We start from the raw sequence: 19,521 nt of genomic DNA on the forward strand, positions 1-19,521 counted from the left end.
TCAGGAGGAATTTTGGTCCACTCCTCTTTGCAGATCATCTCTAAATCATTAAGAGTTCTGGGCTGTCGCTTGGCAACTCGCAGCTTCAGCTCCCTCCATAAGTTTTCAATGGGATTAAGGTCTGGTGACTGGCTAGGCCACTCCATGACCCTAATGTGCTTCTTCCTGAGCCACTCCTTTGTTGCCTTGGCTGTATGTTTTGGGTCATTGTCGTGCTGGAAGACCCAGCCACGACCCATTTTTAAGGCCCTGGCGGAGGGAAGGAGGTTGTCACTCAGAATTGTACGGTACATGGCCCCATCCATTCTCCCATTGATGCGGTGAAGTAGTCCTGTGCCCTTAGCAGAGAAACACCCCCAAAACATAACATTTCCACCTCCATGCTTGACAGTGGGGATGGTGTTCTTTGGGTCATAGGCAGCATTTCTCTTCCTCCAAACACGGCGAGTTGAGTTCATGCCAAAGAGCTCAATTTTTGTCTCATCTGACCACAGCACTCTCCCAATCACTCTCGGCATCATCCAGGTGTTCACTGGCAAACTTCAGACGGGCCGTCACATGTGCCTTCCGGAGCAGGGGGACCTTGCGGGCACTGCAGGATTGCAATCCGTTATGTCGTAATGTGTTACCAATGGTTTTCGTGGTGACAGTGGTCCCAGCTGCCTTGAGATCATTGACAATTTCCCCCCTTGTAGTTGTAGGCTGATTTCTAACCTTCCTCATGATCAAGGATACCCCACGAGGTGAGATTTTGCATGGAGCCCCAGATCTTTGTCGATTGACAGTCATTTTGTACTTCTTCCATTTTCTTACTATGGCACCAACAGTTGTCTCCTTCTCGCCCAGCGTCTTACTGATGGTTTTGTAGCCCATTCCAGCCTTGTGCAGGTGTATGATCTTGTCCCTGACATCCTTAGACAGCTCCTTGCTCTTGGCCATTTTGTAGAGGTTAGAGTCTGACTGATTCACTGAGTCTGTGGACAGGTGTCTTTCATACAGGTGACCATTGCTGACAGCTGTCTGTCATGCAGGTAACGAGTTGATTTGGAGCATCTACCTGGTCTGTAGGGGCCAGATCTCTTACTGGTTGGTGGGGGATCAAATACTTATTTCCCTCTGCAGAATGCAAATAAATTCATATACTTTCCACAATGTGATTTTCCGGATTTAATTTGTGATGTGCTATCTCTCACTGTTACCAATAACCTACCCTTCAATTATGGGCTGCTCATGTCTTTGTCAGTGGGCAAACTTACAAAATCAGCAAGGGATCAAATACTTATTTCCCCCACTGTACGTGCTTATGAGTCAGTGACCATTGGGGGAGTAAGGGTGGGGATCACCCCTGATTCCCTTCAATGCTCATCTGGTCATTCAGGGCACCTTTTTGTGACTTATTTATTATAAAAACAGGTCTAGACATTTTCATTTGTTCCATTATGGCTGTAAAACGTTCAATTTTAAGCATGCCCTAAGCCGCCCTAAAACACCCTCAACATGCCCCCTTGTGATTTGGACACATTGCAGACAAAATGCCTGCAAAATAGGTTTCGAAAATACCAATTTGGATGTTTTGAGAAGAAATCTGTTGAAATGGTGCTTTATGACACTTTTTGGGATGTTTTTTCTCTTTCGAAAATAGCCCCTTGGAGTCTCAGCCTCAGTGTTTGTGGCTATCACAAATTGTTGATATTGTACTCTTGGTGTCAAGATTTGAGAGGGGGTAGGGGAAGGGGCTATTAAGGACACTTCAGATAGTTCTTGCCATTGGTATATTGGGGGGGGGTTGGGTTGGGGGAGGGGTTTATTGTTTATGACTGCACTTTTGATGGTTTCCTGTTGTATTTTGATATTGGTTTGTTTGGTATGCCTCAGGTATGCAACATCACTGTTCTTAGTATTTTTTAAATGCAATAAATAGATTTGAACACGCTTATTCATCTTAGTATGAAGGCAGCGAGGGGTATAGCTTCCTGGAAATGCTGTACTTAGTTGGAGGTTATTTGATTTCTGGCTATATTTCTGACTTAGCGGTGTAGCACTCTACTGTCCATGGAACTTGTTTGCAGTCTGACCTGGGACAGGGACACTGGATTGCTGCAGCGACTTTGTGGTACGAGCATTAGGTGGGCATTATGGAGACAGAGGGTTTATTTGCCACTTCTCTCAGTGGAAATGCCTCCTTCTCTTCTCAGCTGCTGAGTTTGGGTTTTGCACGCTGTCTGCATTTATGAACCATTCTTTAATCTGAGTTCTTTCTCTTCTTTCCTGGCTGCAGGTGGAAACTCTAAAGATGTAAGTAAGCCTGTTTTCCTTTCTTTGCATGTTCTCTGTGTGCATGACATGGGCCATGTTCCCTACCACATGATACCAGCATCCGGACTCCCCTCCCACAATCCCATGTAGGAGTGATTCCAGGCTCCTCCCCTGCCCTCAATACATGAAGTAATGCTGTGCTGCTTACCTTGAGTTCCCTCCAGCTGAGCTGAAGCTGGTGGCACAGGTGAAAGTAGTCTGTCCCTTTTCCCTTGAGTCTTCTACCAGGTGATGAGACTTTTTCTTAGGGTCTAGAAGAGCTTGGATTTGGAAGGAAGATTGTGGCCTTCAGAAGAGGGCAAGCAAGGCAATGTTGCACAGAGCGCTGTAAGGGTTATATACCTCTCTGACTGCAAGCAACAGAGCTGACAGGAGCACAAGGATGTCAAGCCTATTGCTTTTAGTTGCTGGAATACATTTGTTTCTGGTGGTGATTGACAGGCTCAGAAGAATACCAGCAAAGTGCATCAGTTTAGTGAATGGTGTTCGGCTGTCTGATGTGTGTGACAAGTTGGTGTAAAGCACAGAACTCTGTCTTGCTCAAAGCCTTAGACTGTTGTTGTTAGCTGAAAAAGCCTTAGCTTGAATGATTATATAGAGTGAACTCAGTGCTGAGTCATCCAGAGTACAGTTCAGGAACAATGACAGGACAGCCTGGGGTAAGTCTGCACTGCTGCTGCCTGTGCTGTGCCTGTTCTGTGATAAGGCTGTGTATCTGAGGAACACTTGCAGTGGTGTTGTCCATGCTGAGTATGGTAGTGAGTTTCCTTGCCTGTCACATAGGAGACCAGGGTTCAGATCATTGACAGGAAGGCGGGTTGCATGGGATATTGCCCTTTCTTTACATCACCTTGGTATGGCAGGAAATAATCCTGGAGCCGGGATCTCCCTTCCAGGTGATACATCTTGCACCAAGGATGCGTCTCTAGGAGCGAGAGTTAAGATGGCCAGATTCAATCATTTGGCAAAAGTTAGGGCTGCAATTGTAGCTGGTGATTAAATCAATAGACATATAGATACGTGGGTGGCTGGAGGACATGAGGATCACTTGGTAACTTGCCTGCTGTAAAGGTGGTGGATCTCATGGGTCACCTTGATAAGATTCTAGACAGTGCTGGGGAGGAGCAGACTGTCTGGGTAAGTGTGGGAGGGAAATTGTGGAAGCTTAATAAAGGATTTTAGGTAGAAAGTTGAAATCCAGGATTTCAAGGGTAGCTTTCGAATGCTCCCCATTCCGCATGCAGGACCCAAGAGGTAGACAGAGCTCCGGAGTCTCAGTGCCTGGATGAGATGATGGGGCTATTCCAGAAAGATCTGAAAATAGGAATAATGAGTGAATTCATCAGGTTTGCAAATGAGACCTAATTATTTAAAGTTGTTAAATTGTATAAGGATTGTGAGAATCCAAAGTGATGCCCATAGGGAAGAGTAACCCAAATTATAGCTAAATGATGCTAGATTCCACGTTGGAGTCACCACCCAGGGAAAGTAACTAGGCATTATTGTGGACAATCCATTGAAATTTTCTGCTGGTGCGGTGGCTAAATAAGCAAACAGAATGTTAGGAATTATTTGGAAAGGAATGGAAAATAAATCAAATAATATCATAATTCCTCTGTATCGCTCCATATGAGACTGCATATGAGTATTGTCTGCAATTCTGTCCACCATCTCTCATAAAAGATATAGCAGAATTAGAAAAGGTACAAAGAAAAGTGACCAAAATGATAAAGGGGACTGAACTCCTCTCATATGAGGAAAGGCTAAAGAGGTTAGGCCACTTCAGCTTGGAAAAGAGACGGCTGAGGGGAGATATGGTAGAGGTCTATAAAATCCTGAGTGGAGTGGAACAGGCAAAAGCAAATTGATTGTTCAGATTTCAAGAAACCACAAAGACTAAGGGACACTTATGAAGTTACAGAGTAGCACATTTAAAACAAATAGAACATAATTTTTCACTCAACACAGAATTTAAACTTGTTGCCAGAATATGTGGTAAAAGCAGTTAATGTAGCTGAGTTTTTAAAAAGGTTTGAACACGTTATTGGAGAAAAAGTCAATAGATTATTAAGACAGACCTGTGGAAAGCCAATTCTCATACCTAGAGGTAGGTAGCATGAAATCTTGCTACTGTTTGGGATCCTGCCAGACCACAGTTGGGTGAATCTCTTCATAAAGATGGTTAATAAATCCCAATAAACAAACAATTCTGAGCTCGATGGACATTTGGCGTGGCCTAGTATGACAATACCTATGTTCTTGTGCTGCACTTCCAAAGAGGTGATGCCATGTGCGAGTATGAGGGAAGCTTGTGACTAGTGTGTGCTATGGTGGTTTCACTGCCTGTCTGTGCCCAGTGGGCGGGTGCTTTGGTTTTGTACTGCTCGGAAAGAAAATTATCTCTCTCTTTCTGGTCTCACAGTATCGGTGATCACACAGTGGAGATCAAAAGTCACTACCCATCATTTATCCCCCTACGAGAAGAGGCCCTGTACAGCCTAAGTCCTGCAGCACTCTCTAGTAGTTATCTGGAAGATAAGTAAAAATCCAGAGGCTCATGGGCAGAAGAAGAAGAAGATCCATGATGTCAGGAGCATGCATGTAGAGGCCTAGGAGGAATGCAGTGCATGCATTGCAGTGACCGTGGGAATAAGGGTGAGGGGCGAGTGCATGCTGCATTCTGCATTTTTGTGGAGATTAAAATGCTGAACCCTCTCTGGTGTCCATGAACAGCTGCTGTATCTCAGATAGGTTGGGAGAGAGAGTAGCTCTGGAATGGCTTTGATACATGTTTCTTACGAAACCAAAATGAGTGGGAATTTTTTATATATTTATTTTTGTTACATTTCTACCCCACGCTTTCCCACTCATGGCAGGCTCAATGCGGCTTACATGGTGCAATGGAGGGTTAAGTGACTTGACCAGAGTCACAAGGAGCTGCCTGTGCCTGAAGTGGGAATTTAACTCAGTTCCTCAGTTCCCCAGGACCAAAGTCCACCACCCTAACCACTAGGCCACTCCTCCACCACATAAATGGACCAGGATGGCAGCAAACAAGTTGTTTATTGAATTCAGGTGTGGAACAGAAGTCAGATCTTGTCAGACCGTGTTTCAGCTGTAAAGGCTTCCTCAGGAGTCCTATTTTCTGATATAAAGGCTCATATATACAAATATGGCAGATGATAAATAGCAAAGGGAGAACATGAAGTGTCCTTCTGAATTGTACACACCTTTCTTATGAAACAGTCCCAGAGTAAGTTATAGATGCTACATGCCCTCATGTGAATGTTGCTTTCAAGGCGACAGGGTTCGATTTACATGCTTTTTAGTTCCTGGAATGCAAAAGATTTTTTACACCAGTTACCAAAGCATACCAGAGGAGGTGCTGCCATGGAAGTGTTCTTTAACCCCCAGTACAAGCTGCCTGATCACTTCCCAGGCCAGGTGGATTGTAAGGAAAGCCTATTGCTCTAAGGCATGCAGGCAGCACCAGTGGGTTCCCTTCAGCCTTACCCCCACCTCAGTTCCATTTTAGCCCTTACCTGCAAGTCCCCCCCACCCCCAGGACCTACTCACAGTGACGACCCTATAAAATACAGGCTAACGCATGTACTGATGGTTGTTTGGGCCGTTGTCACCTATAGTTTTGATTTGCTGTCTCAAGAAAGCAGCTGCTCAAGGTGACACCTAATCTTGCTTAATAGTTGGGCTGGCCCTGACTGCAGGTGATGGTATCTCATGTCCATCCTGCTCGATGATCCGGATGGTTCCTTTCCTGCTCTAGGTTACTCAAGTAGTGCACTGTTTTGAGTTACCCTAGGAAAAGTATCTGGGGAATGGATAGAGTGTGTTTGAAGGGAATCATCCTCTGATGATGCTACAGAGAACAAGGAAACATGTGAGAGCTTTTGAAATGGACTATTATATCTTAAAATTCTGAGCATGGCCTGTGAGTTAGGAGTCACCACCCAAGAAATGATCTCAGTGCCGTCATGGGCAATATGTTGAAATATCTCTTGTCTTTCTGGTTATGATATATAAATCATTGTATTCCTGGTTCGAAATATATGTTTTTCCCTCTCTCTGTGACCAGTTAATTCCTGTGGTGTTAGTTATGTTTATGGTTTGGAGTGAGTTTAAATAACAGTGTAGTAATTAAAGCATTTTTGGCTCTGTAACCCTTATTTGTGATGACATCATGAGTAAAGCAGTGCTCTGTTTATTCTGTGCCCAGCCCAAGCGCTGTTGATCCCAGGAAGATGGATGCAAGTTTATGCTTGAAGTGAAACAACTTCGGGAACGGGATAAGCACGGCCATCTCAAACCCATGCAAGGGCTTTCTCTGCTTTTCCCATCTTACACAACCTCCTCCCTCCTTCCCTTTGTGCATTTTGGCAAGTTGGCAAGTAGCTTTGTTTTAAGTTATTCTAAGTTCCAAATGTGGATGAATCAAATCTGTACTAACTTGGCACAGTTTTCACACACAACTGCACAGCTGCAAAGGGGGAGCATTTTATTTGTAACTATTGACCCTTCTATTTGCCTGGTCTCGTCTGATAAAGGTTTGTTTGACTTTACACTGCATGTAGACTAGACCAACAGGGTCTGAGAGGGCATCTGTAAAGTCTGTGCTTTTTACCTGAACATATTGCACCCTCAATATGTAATGCCCCTGTACTGTCCCAGGCACTCTTTGAGGATGGAGAGCACCCCAGCCTTTCTCCCCGATTATTCCAGCAAAGTACACAGAAGACTGGCGGCCCCGGACCGACCCCACCTAATCCCGCTCTTTCTGAATCCTCGCCCAGCTCACAGGCACAGAGTTCAGTAAGTGTGGTGGGAACGAGGCTTAGAAGGATGTAGCAATTTTACACTGGATACTGAGAGCAACTTGCAAAGTGGGCTACTGGCTCTGAAAATACAGCAACTTGATTGAGCTGCATGTGACACAAAGGCATTATTTAGAAGATAAGCAGAAGCTACAGGGAAAGTGGGAGGTTTCTAGGGACCTAGTGGGGAACTGTGAACAGCCGCTGAGATAGGAGACTGGACAAGTTGATGTGAACAAATGCAAAGTGATGCACATAGACAGGTATAAGTGATGGCCTGAGAATTGGGCGTCACCACCCAAGAAAATGATCGTGGTGTCGTCATGGGCAATATGTTGATATTTTCAGCCCAGTGTGTCAAGGCTTGCTGAAAGAGCAAATAAAATATTAGGGTTATTTGAAAAGGGATAAGAGAAAGAAAACCGAGATCATCATCCCTAATTCATGAGTGGTGTGTGTAGTTCTGGTCACTCCATCGCAACAAGGATATAGTGCAAGTAGAAAAGGTTCAGAGAAGGGGGATAGAAGACCTCCCTAATGATGAAAGGCAAAATAAATTAGGGATCTTCAATGGAGCTACAACTTGGCAAAAGGTGATAGAGGGGGATATGACACACGTTTATGAAACCATTAAATAGGGAAAAGTTATTTAACCTTTCAAATGCACAAAACTAATAAGCAGCAGATTGATGAAAACCCACAGAAAGCTCTTTTTCATGCAGCACATAATTAAGCTATGGAAATCTGCAGCTGGAGGATAAATAATTTAGCAGGATTTAAAAGAGGTTTACATAAGTTCCTGGAGGAAAAGTCCATTTAGTATTATTAGCTAGGAAGACTTGAGAGAGAATTTCTCCTCCCTGGAAATGAACTATATGAAAACTGGATTAACTTTTTGGGGTACTTATGAGCAGAATCAGCTAGTGAATTTTATATCTCATATACATGATTTTGACATAGTGTTAAAGTTCATTTTCCAAATCGTTGACCATTCTTCCAGGTTTTTTTCCCAAACATTAGCGTTAGTACTACACATTAATTTTCTCAGTTTAACACATATGAAATCTAAGCGAGTATTTGCTGATTCTGAAGTTTAGTGGTACATGCCAGATGGTGCGGAGTTTTTAAGCTGGAGCAGGAAATAACACTTATCTTCCGGTCTAATCTGGCCAATTTCAGTTGGGAAATTGTGAGGATCTTCTTATCCCAGCCTTTTGTTCTCTCCATGGAACATCATTGGCCTGGTTCTCACCGTAAAAACATGAAGGCCACAGAGAAAATGTCCATCAAGCCTGGTTTCCAATTTTCAACAGCAGTAAAAGGGTTAAAATTCTGCTGATGCTCCTCGTGATCTTGAACAACTCAGGTCACCCTCCATTGCCTCATTTTTGCATTAGCATTGTAACTCCTTTTTGTGTCTGCTTAGTAAATAGGTCCCATTGAATAATGTGTGTTAACTCGCATTAATGCAAGTTAGGAAACAAGACCGGTAGCTCAGGATGAGTGTGGGATTACAGTCTACCCCTGGGAAGGTGCAAACTAAATGCAAGTCTGTACTGTAACTGTGCTAGAAATTCTGTCTAGACAAAAGATAATTGTTGGTAATTATTGCTCTCTACGATACGCTTCCAATGGTTAGCAAAATTAGCATACTTGCCTTTTTGTGAGTTAAATTTCCTTGGTGACTCAACTCTATAAAAGGAGGAACTGAGTGTGACTGACTTCTGGCATCTCTAGTGCCACCTAGTGCCATCTGAGAGTTAGTCTAGAGAGGAGCTCTAAACCCTGTCTTAAGGAGCACACTAGTTGGTCTTGTTTTTAGTCTGTCCATAATGAAGACGTCTACAAGAGATTTGCATAAATCAGTATGTAAATATCTACATTATGGATAATCTGATTGGTTGTGTTCTTCCAGTGATTTAAAGCTGTATTGAACCTCTTTAGAGCCATACGAGTCACATGATCCTTTGGTGAGACGTTGTCAGAGTCATACTGATCAAGTTCATATTCTGCTTATCCCTAAGCAAAGTATAAAAAATATACATAGTCAATAAAATACATAACAATTTTTGACACAAATAAAACAGCATTCTCAGGTAATTAATTTGTAGATTTGTAGCCTGAATAGATGTAGAAAAGTGGTTGAATTAGCCCAGTTGGGAAATCTTGGCAGGGCTTCACTTTTTCTCTTAACAGGTATTTTTCATATCACACAGTTGCAGGGCTTGAAGTTCTTGGGTAGAGGGGAGAAGGGTACTCCATTAAATGCAGGGCTCTTTTTCCAGTACACAGTACCGGCACCTTTACGAGCCTGTCAGAAATGCCCAAATGCAACTGAGAATAGCACAAGTAAAGTAAAGAGCAGCTCAGGGTCTTGGGGCCTGCTGGTCCTGCTCCCTCCAACATAGAAAGTCTGGATTAGAGGAGGCATAAATGCAGACAAATTGTGCACACAGGCTCCAGAGCTCTGCTCTTTTACTTCTGCTGCAGTCCTGAGAGGATGGTGGCAGCAGCAGCAGCAGCAGCAGCAATAACAACGTAAAGGAAGGGGAGATACTAGACCAAGCAGGAAGGGACCTGAGGGAGAGGTGAGCTGAAGATGCTGAATGGAGGAAGGGAAGAGATGGAGATCTGGGTGTGGGGGGATGGGTGGACAGGGGGAAGATGTTGGACAGTGAGGGGAGTAGGAAAATATTCTCCTGGATGGGGAAGGGGGGAGCGGGAAGCAAAGAAAGAGAGGAGTTACTGGATACAGTTGAAGGAAAATAGGAGATGCTGGATGTGGATGGGGAAGAAAAGAGGGGAGATGCTGGATATGGATGGGGTTTCTTCGGGTTTCCAGTTCAGTTTTTATCTGCACATTTTTGTATTTCTAATTCCTTGTAACTTATTTTGGATTTGGTTTTGCATGTGTGACAAAGGCAGTCTGCTAACATGTAGTTTTGTGTAGAGAATCCTGCTTATTCTCTTTTTCCAATAAGTGATGTGTTGGTGTTTTGTGGACTGGTGTAATATTTGTAATGCTGCTTTTTTCATCTGTTCTACAGCTGGTTGCAGTGTGCATGGTTACTATGTGGGTGGAGCCACAGTCACCCAGCCCCCCCCCCCCTCCCCATAGGCATCACTATGGGATGGCACATGCCACCCCAGTTTCCATGGGCATAATCTGTCATTTCTGCCTTTTTACCCTAGTGCAAACAGTCTGGTATCACTCTTGTCCTTCGCTTCTGTCCTTCACCAGTCGTCCAGCATTTCTGCGGGCTGCCGGCAGCATCATTAAAGAAAGCAAACTGCCTCTGGCTGGCCCCGGAAGCATTCCCTCTCCTGTGTCCCACCTACGCAGATACAAGAAGTTGTCGAAGGATGTGGGACACAGCAGATGGAATGCTTCTGGGGTCAGCTGGAGGCAGCTTGCTTTTTCTTGATTACACTACCAGCAGCCTGCAGAAACGCTGGAGGACTGCCGAAGGACAGGAGAGAAGGACAAGATCGATTCTGGATGGCGGGGGTGGGGGGTGGGAAGAAGGGTAAAAGATGACAGACTGTGTGTGATGTGCAGAAGTGCCGCTTCGGCTTGCCCTCTTGTTGCCACCCCAAATATTTCTGTCTAGAGATGCCACTGCTCCCCCCCCACCCAAAGTTGTCCTTGTATTCGAGTAGCAGCGGCTAGAAAAAAAAAAGCACAAATTAAACATATCCTAGAAGAGAGAGTTCCTTCTCAAGAAAGCTGTGGTGGGGGGTGGGGAAGACACTGAACTACACAACATATCTACATGTTCAATCTGAGAGAACAGTTACAAACAGTTCAAAAGGTACTTAAGAATAAAAAATCAAAAAGACTTGGTTGCATAAGACATCACACCTTTCGTGGAAGAGCCCATTTTGCAGTGATAACAGCCAGGAGTCAGTCAGGATATGTCCGTCAGCTTTGCTCTTTCTTCTTGGCAGAATAACTGAAGCTCTTATGTTTGTTGAGGATTATCTGTGGACTGTGGTCTTCAAGTCTCCTGCAGATTTTTGCGTGGATTCAGGTCTGGGCTTTGATTGATCCACTCAAGGACATTAATTTCTTCCTGAGTCACCCCATGGTTGCTTTTGCTTTGTGCTTAGGATCACTGTCCTGCTAAAAGGTGAATCTTCTCCCCAGTCCCTGGTGTTTGGCAGGCTGGAACAGGTTTCCCTCCGGGATCTGCCTGTACTTTACACCCTCCATCTTCACAAGCTCCCATCCCCATTGTTGCAAAGCAACCCAGCAACAGGGCTGCCACCACCAGGCTTCACGGGGTAATAATGGTGCCAGCAGGGTGGTACATTGTGTTTCGCACGGAGACCAAAAAGTTCCACTTTATTCTCATCAGACCATAAACCCTTTTCCAAATGATATATGCACAGTTTATGGCTTTTCTTCAACTTTGGCTTCCGTCTTGCCATTCTCCCACACAGGCTATGACTGAAATTGTTGAACAGTTCACATTTTCTCCAGGCTCAACCAGTCACCTTCAGATTCTTTTAAAGTAACCTGAGGTCTCACAGTGATCTTCCTTAGCAGTTTCTTTAATTCACAGCTGCTGCTACCTTTGAAGGGATAGCCTGATCAAGGCAGTGTGGTGCCGAAATGTACACTTGTATTTATTTAATGGGATTTATTAACTGCCTTTATGAAGAGATTCACCCAAGGCGGTGTACAGCAGGTAGTTTAACATAAAACAATTTTGTTAACAGCATGACAATAGTAAAATGACCAAGTATAAACATAAATACAATCAATGAGGTAAACCTGAAAACAGCAAATTGAAATCTAACAGTGATGGGCCTGACCGTGCCCCAGAGAATATTCAACATGTGGGAAGTTGTGTCAGAGAGAAGCAGGGGCGTAGCCAGTCCTCGACGGGAGGGGGGGCCTAGAGTCCAAAGGGGGTGCACATTATGGCCCGCCTTCCCGTGCCCCCCCCCCCCCCCCCCCCCCCCGCTGCTGCACAATGGTATCTTGGCTGGTGTAGTTCCCCAACCCCCACCAGCTGAAGCGTTTGTCCCGTGCTGTTCTCACATTGCCTGTCCTGCTTTGTTCTTGGTCGTGCTGTGCACTTTCATTTTAATGAAATTGAGCATGTGAGAAGTGTCGCACATGCTCAGTTTCACTAAGACGAGCATACACAGCGTGACTAAGAAGAGCAGGATAGGCAATACAGTGAGACCAGCACGGGACAAATGCTTCAGCTGTGGGACCCCTGCCAGCCAAACCGGGGGCCCTAGAGCCAATTTGGGGGGCCCAGTCCGCCATGGCTCCCCATAGCTATGCCATTGGAGGGAAGGCTCAGGGTACATACGCAGCCGGTATGAGTTGTTGCTCGCTGCTGGCCCAGCACTGAAAGATTTAAAAGGTACTGGGGGATTTGGGGAGGAAGTTAAGAGATGCTGGATTGCTGGAAGTTTTCAGCTGGTGGGGCTTGGGGCTCCCCCTGCCAGCCACAAACCAGCTGTGCTGCTGCTAGGTGGGCCTGGGCCCACCCGTGGCTACGCCACTGTGCCCCCTTACTCAAGAACTTCCTCTGTCTTCTCATTTCCTGTTAGCAGCTGGCTTCAGACATCTTTATCCCCACTAAGGGCCTGATGCACAAAATTTACCTGGCCAGTTTGTGTGTTTTGACTGGCTCCAGTCAGTTTAGAAAGCACAGTATTCAGCGGGCAATGCACAAAGGGATTCTGTGGGCTCCTTTCCGTCCACAGTGGCGGCCCATGAGAATCACATGAAAAAGTATGCTAATGAGCCCAGCAGTATTCAAATGTGCATTCCCAGCGATACACAGAAGCCTTGTATGAGGAAATTTTTCTGGGAGGTCAGGAGCTGTCGGTAGTGCTGAATCCTTATCTCACCGCCTGGCTCCTTTCTCATGTGGCTGGCAAGAGAAATGGCATATTTCTGGGTTTCACATTCTGTTTCACGGGGGTAAGATCAAGAGATTTTCAGGATGCCTATGCCATCCGGGGGGGGGGGGGAGAGAGAGAAAGAAAGAAAGAAAGAAAGAGAGAGGCAGTCATAGAGAAAGCAGCAAGGAGCAGATTCCTCCACAACTTGCTAACACTAGTCTGTAAACTTACAGAGCAGAATAGAGGGTAATTATGTAGGCAGAAGACAAAAGGAACAAAGCAGCAGGTTTCATGCTTTTCACCCCAGCTGCTTGGGTGTTGAAATGCCGTGGAGGCGCATTCGGATCATGCCCAGAGCAGTCACACTTTGTGATTGACTACTCTGCACATGCCCTGGCAGTCTTCCCTATGTGCAGCATGGTAACACTCCATGCAGCTCATTTGCATGTGATATCTTTAGTGAATTGCCCGCTATTTTCATCTCAGTAATTTTTACCGGTGTGGAAATAGCGGGCGGTTCATTCCGGGACTCTAGTGCCCTTAAGTGGTTGTCCTCTCCCCCTCCCCTGCTGTGACTCATGGACAGTCTGCCCCCTACCTTCCACCTCTCCCTTTCTCTGTGGGGCCAGTAGTCTGCGTTTTTGTGGGACCGTTTCAGTGTGTGACCTGTTTATTCTGTTTTGTGTTAGTCAGAAACCGAGGAGTGGATCCACTGTTCCTGCCTTCACGTCCGATGCTGGCCCTGGTAAGCAGCAAGCTCTTGACATTGCTGGAAGTACTTTCAAGCTCATGTAAATGTTTGACTGCTTGTGCTGTAGGTGTCATTTGCTGTCATTTCTCCTATATATGTGGTCCGAGCTGTTAACTGAATGAACTGTTCCCTAGTCTCCAGTAGAATCTGAGTTACTGGAGTATCCACAGTACCCCTTATTGAAACTTTGCTTCCTGGTTCTCTTCACCCTTTTCTAGGTCTCTGGAGTGCAGGCTAAATTGTAGCACTGCCCAAAACTAACTCCTGAGGGATCCCTCCAGTGTGAACCAGATTAATTGAGCAGGACCCTTGCCCTTTCATGAACCAGTCAACAACACAGTGATAAAGTTTTCCCCCTTTATATGCTAAGGAGTTCCTGGGGCCTCTGTCATTTGGAGACTGTGGCCAAGGTGGTAGCAGCAGGCCAGATGTTAAAAGAGCAGAGTACTATGAAGTTAGATGTAGAGAAAGCTGAGGGGCTGGGTATTGCATTATATACAAGTTCCTCTGTGGTCTTGTACCAGGGTGATGGCAGACGGTTTACAAGATTGTATAAAAATACAGTAAGTCAATCAGTCAGAAACCAAGGCAAACCCTCTGCCCAATAACAACCCCAACAGAAACCAGAAAGTTAGAGCAACCATGTGGAATTTGGAAAGGGAATCACCATAATAGTTTTAACCATAAATTTTGTTAATGGTATAAAGACAAAAGTAGAACATTGATGACAAACTCAAATTAAAATAGAAAAACCGTGTTTCATCAGATGTCTGTCAGGGGTAATTTTTTTTGTTTTGTTACATTTGTACCCCGTGCTTTCCCACTCATGGCAGGCTCAATGGAGGGTTAAGTGACTTGCCCAGAGTCACAAGGAGCTGCCTGTGCCTGAAGTGGGAATTGAACTCATTTCCCAAGGACCAAAGTCCACCACCCTAACCACTAGGTTTAAAATTACAAGGTTAAAAATATAATTGTCAATACAGTTTGATGCAACTGCCCCATCTCCAAAAGAAGAGCAGCTAGAAAAGGAAAATGGAAATGCATATTTACAGGGGGTGGAGCATTGGCAGGACATGGATGGGGAAAACAGAAGCATATGTTTACAGGGGGTGTAGCACAGGCAGCAAAAGCAAAAATATATGTTTACAGGGGGTGGAGCATGGCCAGGGCATGGGTGGGGAAAGCAGAAGCACATATTTACAAAGTGAGTATAGGCACGGCAGGACATGGGGGGAAATGGAAATGCATGCTTACAGGGGTGGAGCATGGGTGGGGAAAACGGAAGCACATGTTTACAGGGGGTGAAGTGTGGCAGGGAAACGGATGTGCATATTTACAGGGGGTGGAGCATGGGTGGGGAAAGTGGAACCGCATATTTACAGGGGGTGGAGCATGGGCAGGGCACCATCCCTGCTACATTTAAGCACTTATGCCATTTCTGTGGAGCACTGATACCAGGTTACACAGAAACTGGACCCCGGGCACCTCAGTGGAGACACCCACTTATTGTATATAAAAAAATTTAGAAGAAAATGGAAGGGATCACTTATCTCACCTGTGTCAAACGCCAGGAGCTGTCAAATGGCTTATAATGTAAATCGTTTATTCAGAAAGACTGACAACAAACTTTTCCTAAGGCAGAAAAAAAGCAAAATGTGTAAAGGACCATATTAAAACGTTATTCTTGATGCAGTCATCCCACGTAACATGGCCATGTTGCTCTTTGTGTTTTGGGGTAGTTATGTAACAGGATTTAGGTGGTCAGGAGAGGCTTTTGCCTGCTTAAATCCTGCTCAGCAAGCTGTCCCCAGATATTCACAGTGCCACCAACTATCCCCTCTGACTGCTGCAGCACTGGGCAGTTAATATCAGGGCAGTCTGGGGATGGAGTTATGTGGGCACCAGGCCTATTCAATGCATAAGAAAAGTTTTAGCTTTCCCACTTAGCGATGCAGATGCCGGCACTGATCAGCCAGTACCTGCAGAACTTCCTGGGTCAGTGGCAGAGGCCAGATGTGGCCTCAGCATTGAATATCTGATTTAGCCCACAATGGTCAGTGGCTTTGAAACTACCACAGGCTGAAGATCAGAGGGAGGAGGGGTTAATTTCAGATTGTTGTTGATGTTCTACTTTTGCCATTATACCATTAATACTTATGGTTAAAACTGTCATACTGCTACCTTTTATGAACTACGACATACCATTGCTTTAACATTTCTGATTTCCAGACCCTTTAACATCAAGACCTGCCTCGACTGGACCAGCGAGTCGACCACCTTGGATCATTGACCCTGCCTTCGCTGAGCGCTACGCACCTGATAAAAGCAGCACAGTGCTGACAAAGCACAGCCAGCCAGTCACCTTGACCCCGATGCAGAATCGCAGCTCCATCATGCAGGCAGCTCAGCAGGCACCTGAGGGGAGCAGCAAAACGCCAGTCTGCCATCAGTGTAACAGGATCATCCGGTGAGCTGGACACGCTGGGAATGGATAGGTTTTATTTCCTGATATCTAGGTCTCTGCGATATATATTAATGTATTATTCAACAAAGAATGTATTTTGTCAGTCTAAAAGAGAAACTCTCTCTCTTGGGCAGAAGTGGCAACCCATGGGGGCCGCTTATAATTTGTTTTTTTTCCCCCACTCCTACTGGCTTGTGGAATGATGCTGTACTGCCCTCTCATCCCTACTCCCTGCCATTGCCTACCCATGTATGTGCCCCCGAGAGCAAAACTGGTTGTTGACAGCCCTGGTCTGCAGCTTTCTCTGTCCCACTAATGAAACCTTCCTGTACTCTCTGTATAGAGGACGTTACCTGTTGGCACTGGGACATTATTACCACCCAGAGGACTTTATCTGCTGCCAGTGTCGGAAAGTTCTGGATGAGGGAGGATTCTTTGAGGAGCAGGGCTCCATCTACTGCCCTAAGTGTCATGACCTCAGATACGCGCCCAACTGTGCCAAGTGCAAAAAGAAGATCGCTGGGGTGAGTTTGTGGGGCGGGGTCTTCATCTATTTTCTGATGAAAGGGTCCCTGGGTGCTCTTCACTCCTGAAACGAATCAGATGGGAGCCTAATTATTTGAAATTCAGAAAGATCCTTAAAGCCTTTTTTAGAAATTTCTCAGGGATGACCACCATTAATGAGGTACCCTAAAGTTATAGATACCAATACTCATTCTGCTTTTATTGTTTATTTCTAATACCAATCTCTTTTGTAACTTTAATCTGTTAGCTCTTTATGTTTCATGTAGTTATTATCAAAACTATATATTGGGTCATCTAATGTTTTATCTGCTTTGTTATTATATTACTCTGTACAATTCTAGTTCCTTTTTGCATTGTTAATTCAATGATCTGTTATCCACATTGAACCCGATCTGTGTGGGGAAAATGTGGGATATAAATGATATAAATATCTGTGTAAGTACTAAGTGAAGGGAATTTTTCAGTCTGGTGAATTTACCCCGTTATTTAGTTACCTGGGCAAAATCCTTTGAAAACAGCCCTAATATTGCCTCCTTTCTTTCTATATCCTTTCAGAGGCACCAAAGAAAGCTAAATATTTTTGCTTCTTTCATGTGCCAAGATTTTTGACACTTAAAACATCACCCTCAACATCCTTGAATCTTACTCTTTGGTGTAGTCTACCCTGGGCATCACTGGTTTGTACTAAAGGCAATGGAGAATGGAAATGACTTGCTCAGCTTTCTTGGTTCTCAGCCACTGCCCTCACCACATGACCTTCTCCACTCACAACATGTGCTTGGATGGTGCCCATTCTCATTCACAGCCTGACACTGCTTCCAGCACCCAGAACTAGTCCCCCCCTACCATTTTGTCCATACTACATCTGGAGTGGCAAAATGTGACTGTGGGGTGAGGCTCAGAAAATGAATGAGGAGATCCATGTTTGTTTGCCTAGGGCCCGATATGATGTTAGTCCAGCCCTGTATGTGTATATAGTACTGTGTATTTTGATTACTCTGTGTGCATCAGGTTGTATGGAGTGATTTTGAGGTGCATTGGTTGGAGTATGTGTTTGTACCTTGGCTTCGGTGTGCAATTGGTTTCATATGGCTACATGGGGATTTGTGCATTGAATGGTGTGTGTGAGAGAGAACAGATTGGTTGGTTCTTTGGGGACATATGGATCAGCAGGGTTGATTGAGGAGGGTAAGTTGATGTATTGGTCTCTGCATTTTCTTTCAGGAGATCATGCATGCCCTGAAGATGACATGGCACGTACAGTGCTTCACCTGTGTAGCTTGTAAAACTGCCATCCGGAACCGAGCATTCTACATGGAGGAAGGGCAGCCATACTGCGAGAGAGGTAACTTGCAAATTGTTGTAATTATATGAAGATTGCAGAAGCCTGAGTGCCATCTCCCCTCCCCTGACCTTGGCAACATGGGCTCTTTCTCCTGGATCTGCAATATGTTACAAAGGGACCAATGCAGACACCTACCAGAGGCTGCAATGCACAGCAAATGAACAGTCAACCTGCTCACTGCTTGTAAATAGGGTTTCTGCACTGAAGTTCACTTTCATAGTAGACATCGGTGCACAAACACCAACAGAGAAGCCAACAGAGAACAATGGGGAATGGAAATGGCCAACCAAATACAAAATATAGTCCAGAGGTAGGTTGCAAAGCAAATGTATTAGATATCAAAGGATATCCAGACTCGGATATACTGACTCCTGAAGCAGGCATCTTGTTGCCGAAACACATTGCAGTGTCAAGTCTGGATGTACTTTGATATCTGCCTTGAAACCTACCTTGGACTCTATTTTGTACTTGGTCGGCCATTGGCCCTTCCCTACTTCCTTTCTGCAGACATCAGCACACATCATACTAAAATATATGTAAACATTCTATTAGCTACAATGCAGGGTTGTGCACTGATGTGTACTTTGGGGGCACAACAACAGAAACCCACCGCCGGGTTTGAGGTGGCATAGAGGCCCCATGACTTGCACTGGTACCATATCCCCACCTTCTGCCCCACCAGTCATGCTGGGGGTGCAAGGGTGCCAAATAAAGTCCCTTTGGCACCTGCGCACCCCCTCCCTCCTCACTTAAAAAATTGCCTTGGTGTCTAGTGGCACCTCTCCCTTTTATCCTCCTCGCTCCCCAGGATGCGATGCCAGTTTGAAGATGAGGGCGCAGGAGGCAGGAGCGAGTGGGCATTGCTTCTGCCTCATTTAAGCTATGGGTCTGGGGGGGTCCCCCACTGGAAACCAGGGACTTTTTTTTTTTTTACTCGTTAGGCAGGGGGTGGGAGGGAGGATGGGATTCCACTAGACACCAGGGCAATTTTTTTTTAAGTCAGGAGGGAGCCAGTCCTGTCGGGGGAGGGATTGCTGGTGCCAGTCATGTCAGGGGAGGAGGTGCCACTAGATACCAGAGTAATATTTTTTTAAGTCTGTCGGGGAAGGGGGTGGATTGCCATTAGATACCAGGGTAATTTAAAGTCAGGAGGGAGGAATTTTATCACGTCACTCAGTGCTGTCTTTTCCAGATTAATAAATTAAATAATTTTCTCCCTGTTCAGATCCCTGGCTTAACCCCATTATTTACCTCTTTCCATTGGGAAGCCTGATCAATTAATCCTACTGTGGGGAATCTTGTGCTGGAGAAATTAGATGTGGTGTTTTTTAGTTATGCAGATGACATTAGAGTTCTTCTTCCAGTGCAGAAGGAAGTTTCTGCTCAAATGCATGTTTTTCAAACAGTCTTTAGTACTACTACT

The 19,521-nt window shown here is 45.1% G+C and overlaps 1 protein-coding gene across 5 annotated transcripts in view; it reads left to right on the forward strand.

Annotated features, from left to right (window-relative positions):
• PDLIM7 (PDZ and LIM domain 7) overlaps positions 1–19,521 on the forward strand; it is a 68,309-nt gene that overhangs the window by 35,688 nt on the left and 13,100 nt on the right. For all 5 annotated transcript variants that reach the window (XR_003943058.1, XR_003943057.1, XM_030211289.1 and 2 more), the window contains exons 6-9: positions 13,703–13,758; positions 15,994–16,231; positions 16,572–16,752; positions 17,978–18,098. Coding sequence is in view for 3 of the 5 variants with exons in the window: in XM_030211289.1 (XP_030067149.1) it covers positions 13,703–13,758; positions 15,994–16,231; positions 16,572–16,752; positions 17,978–18,098 (596 nt within the window). In the remaining 2 variants the exon portion in view is untranslated. The remainder of the gene's footprint in view (positions 1–13,702; positions 13,759–15,993; positions 16,232–16,571; positions 16,753–17,977; positions 18,099–19,521) is intronic.

Source organism: Microcaecilia unicolor, chromosome 8 (genome assembly GCF_901765095.1).
Source record: "Microcaecilia unicolor chromosome 8, aMicUni1.1, whole genome shotgun sequence".
NCBI lineage: Eukaryota > Metazoa > Chordata > Amphibia > Gymnophiona > Siphonopidae > Microcaecilia > Microcaecilia unicolor.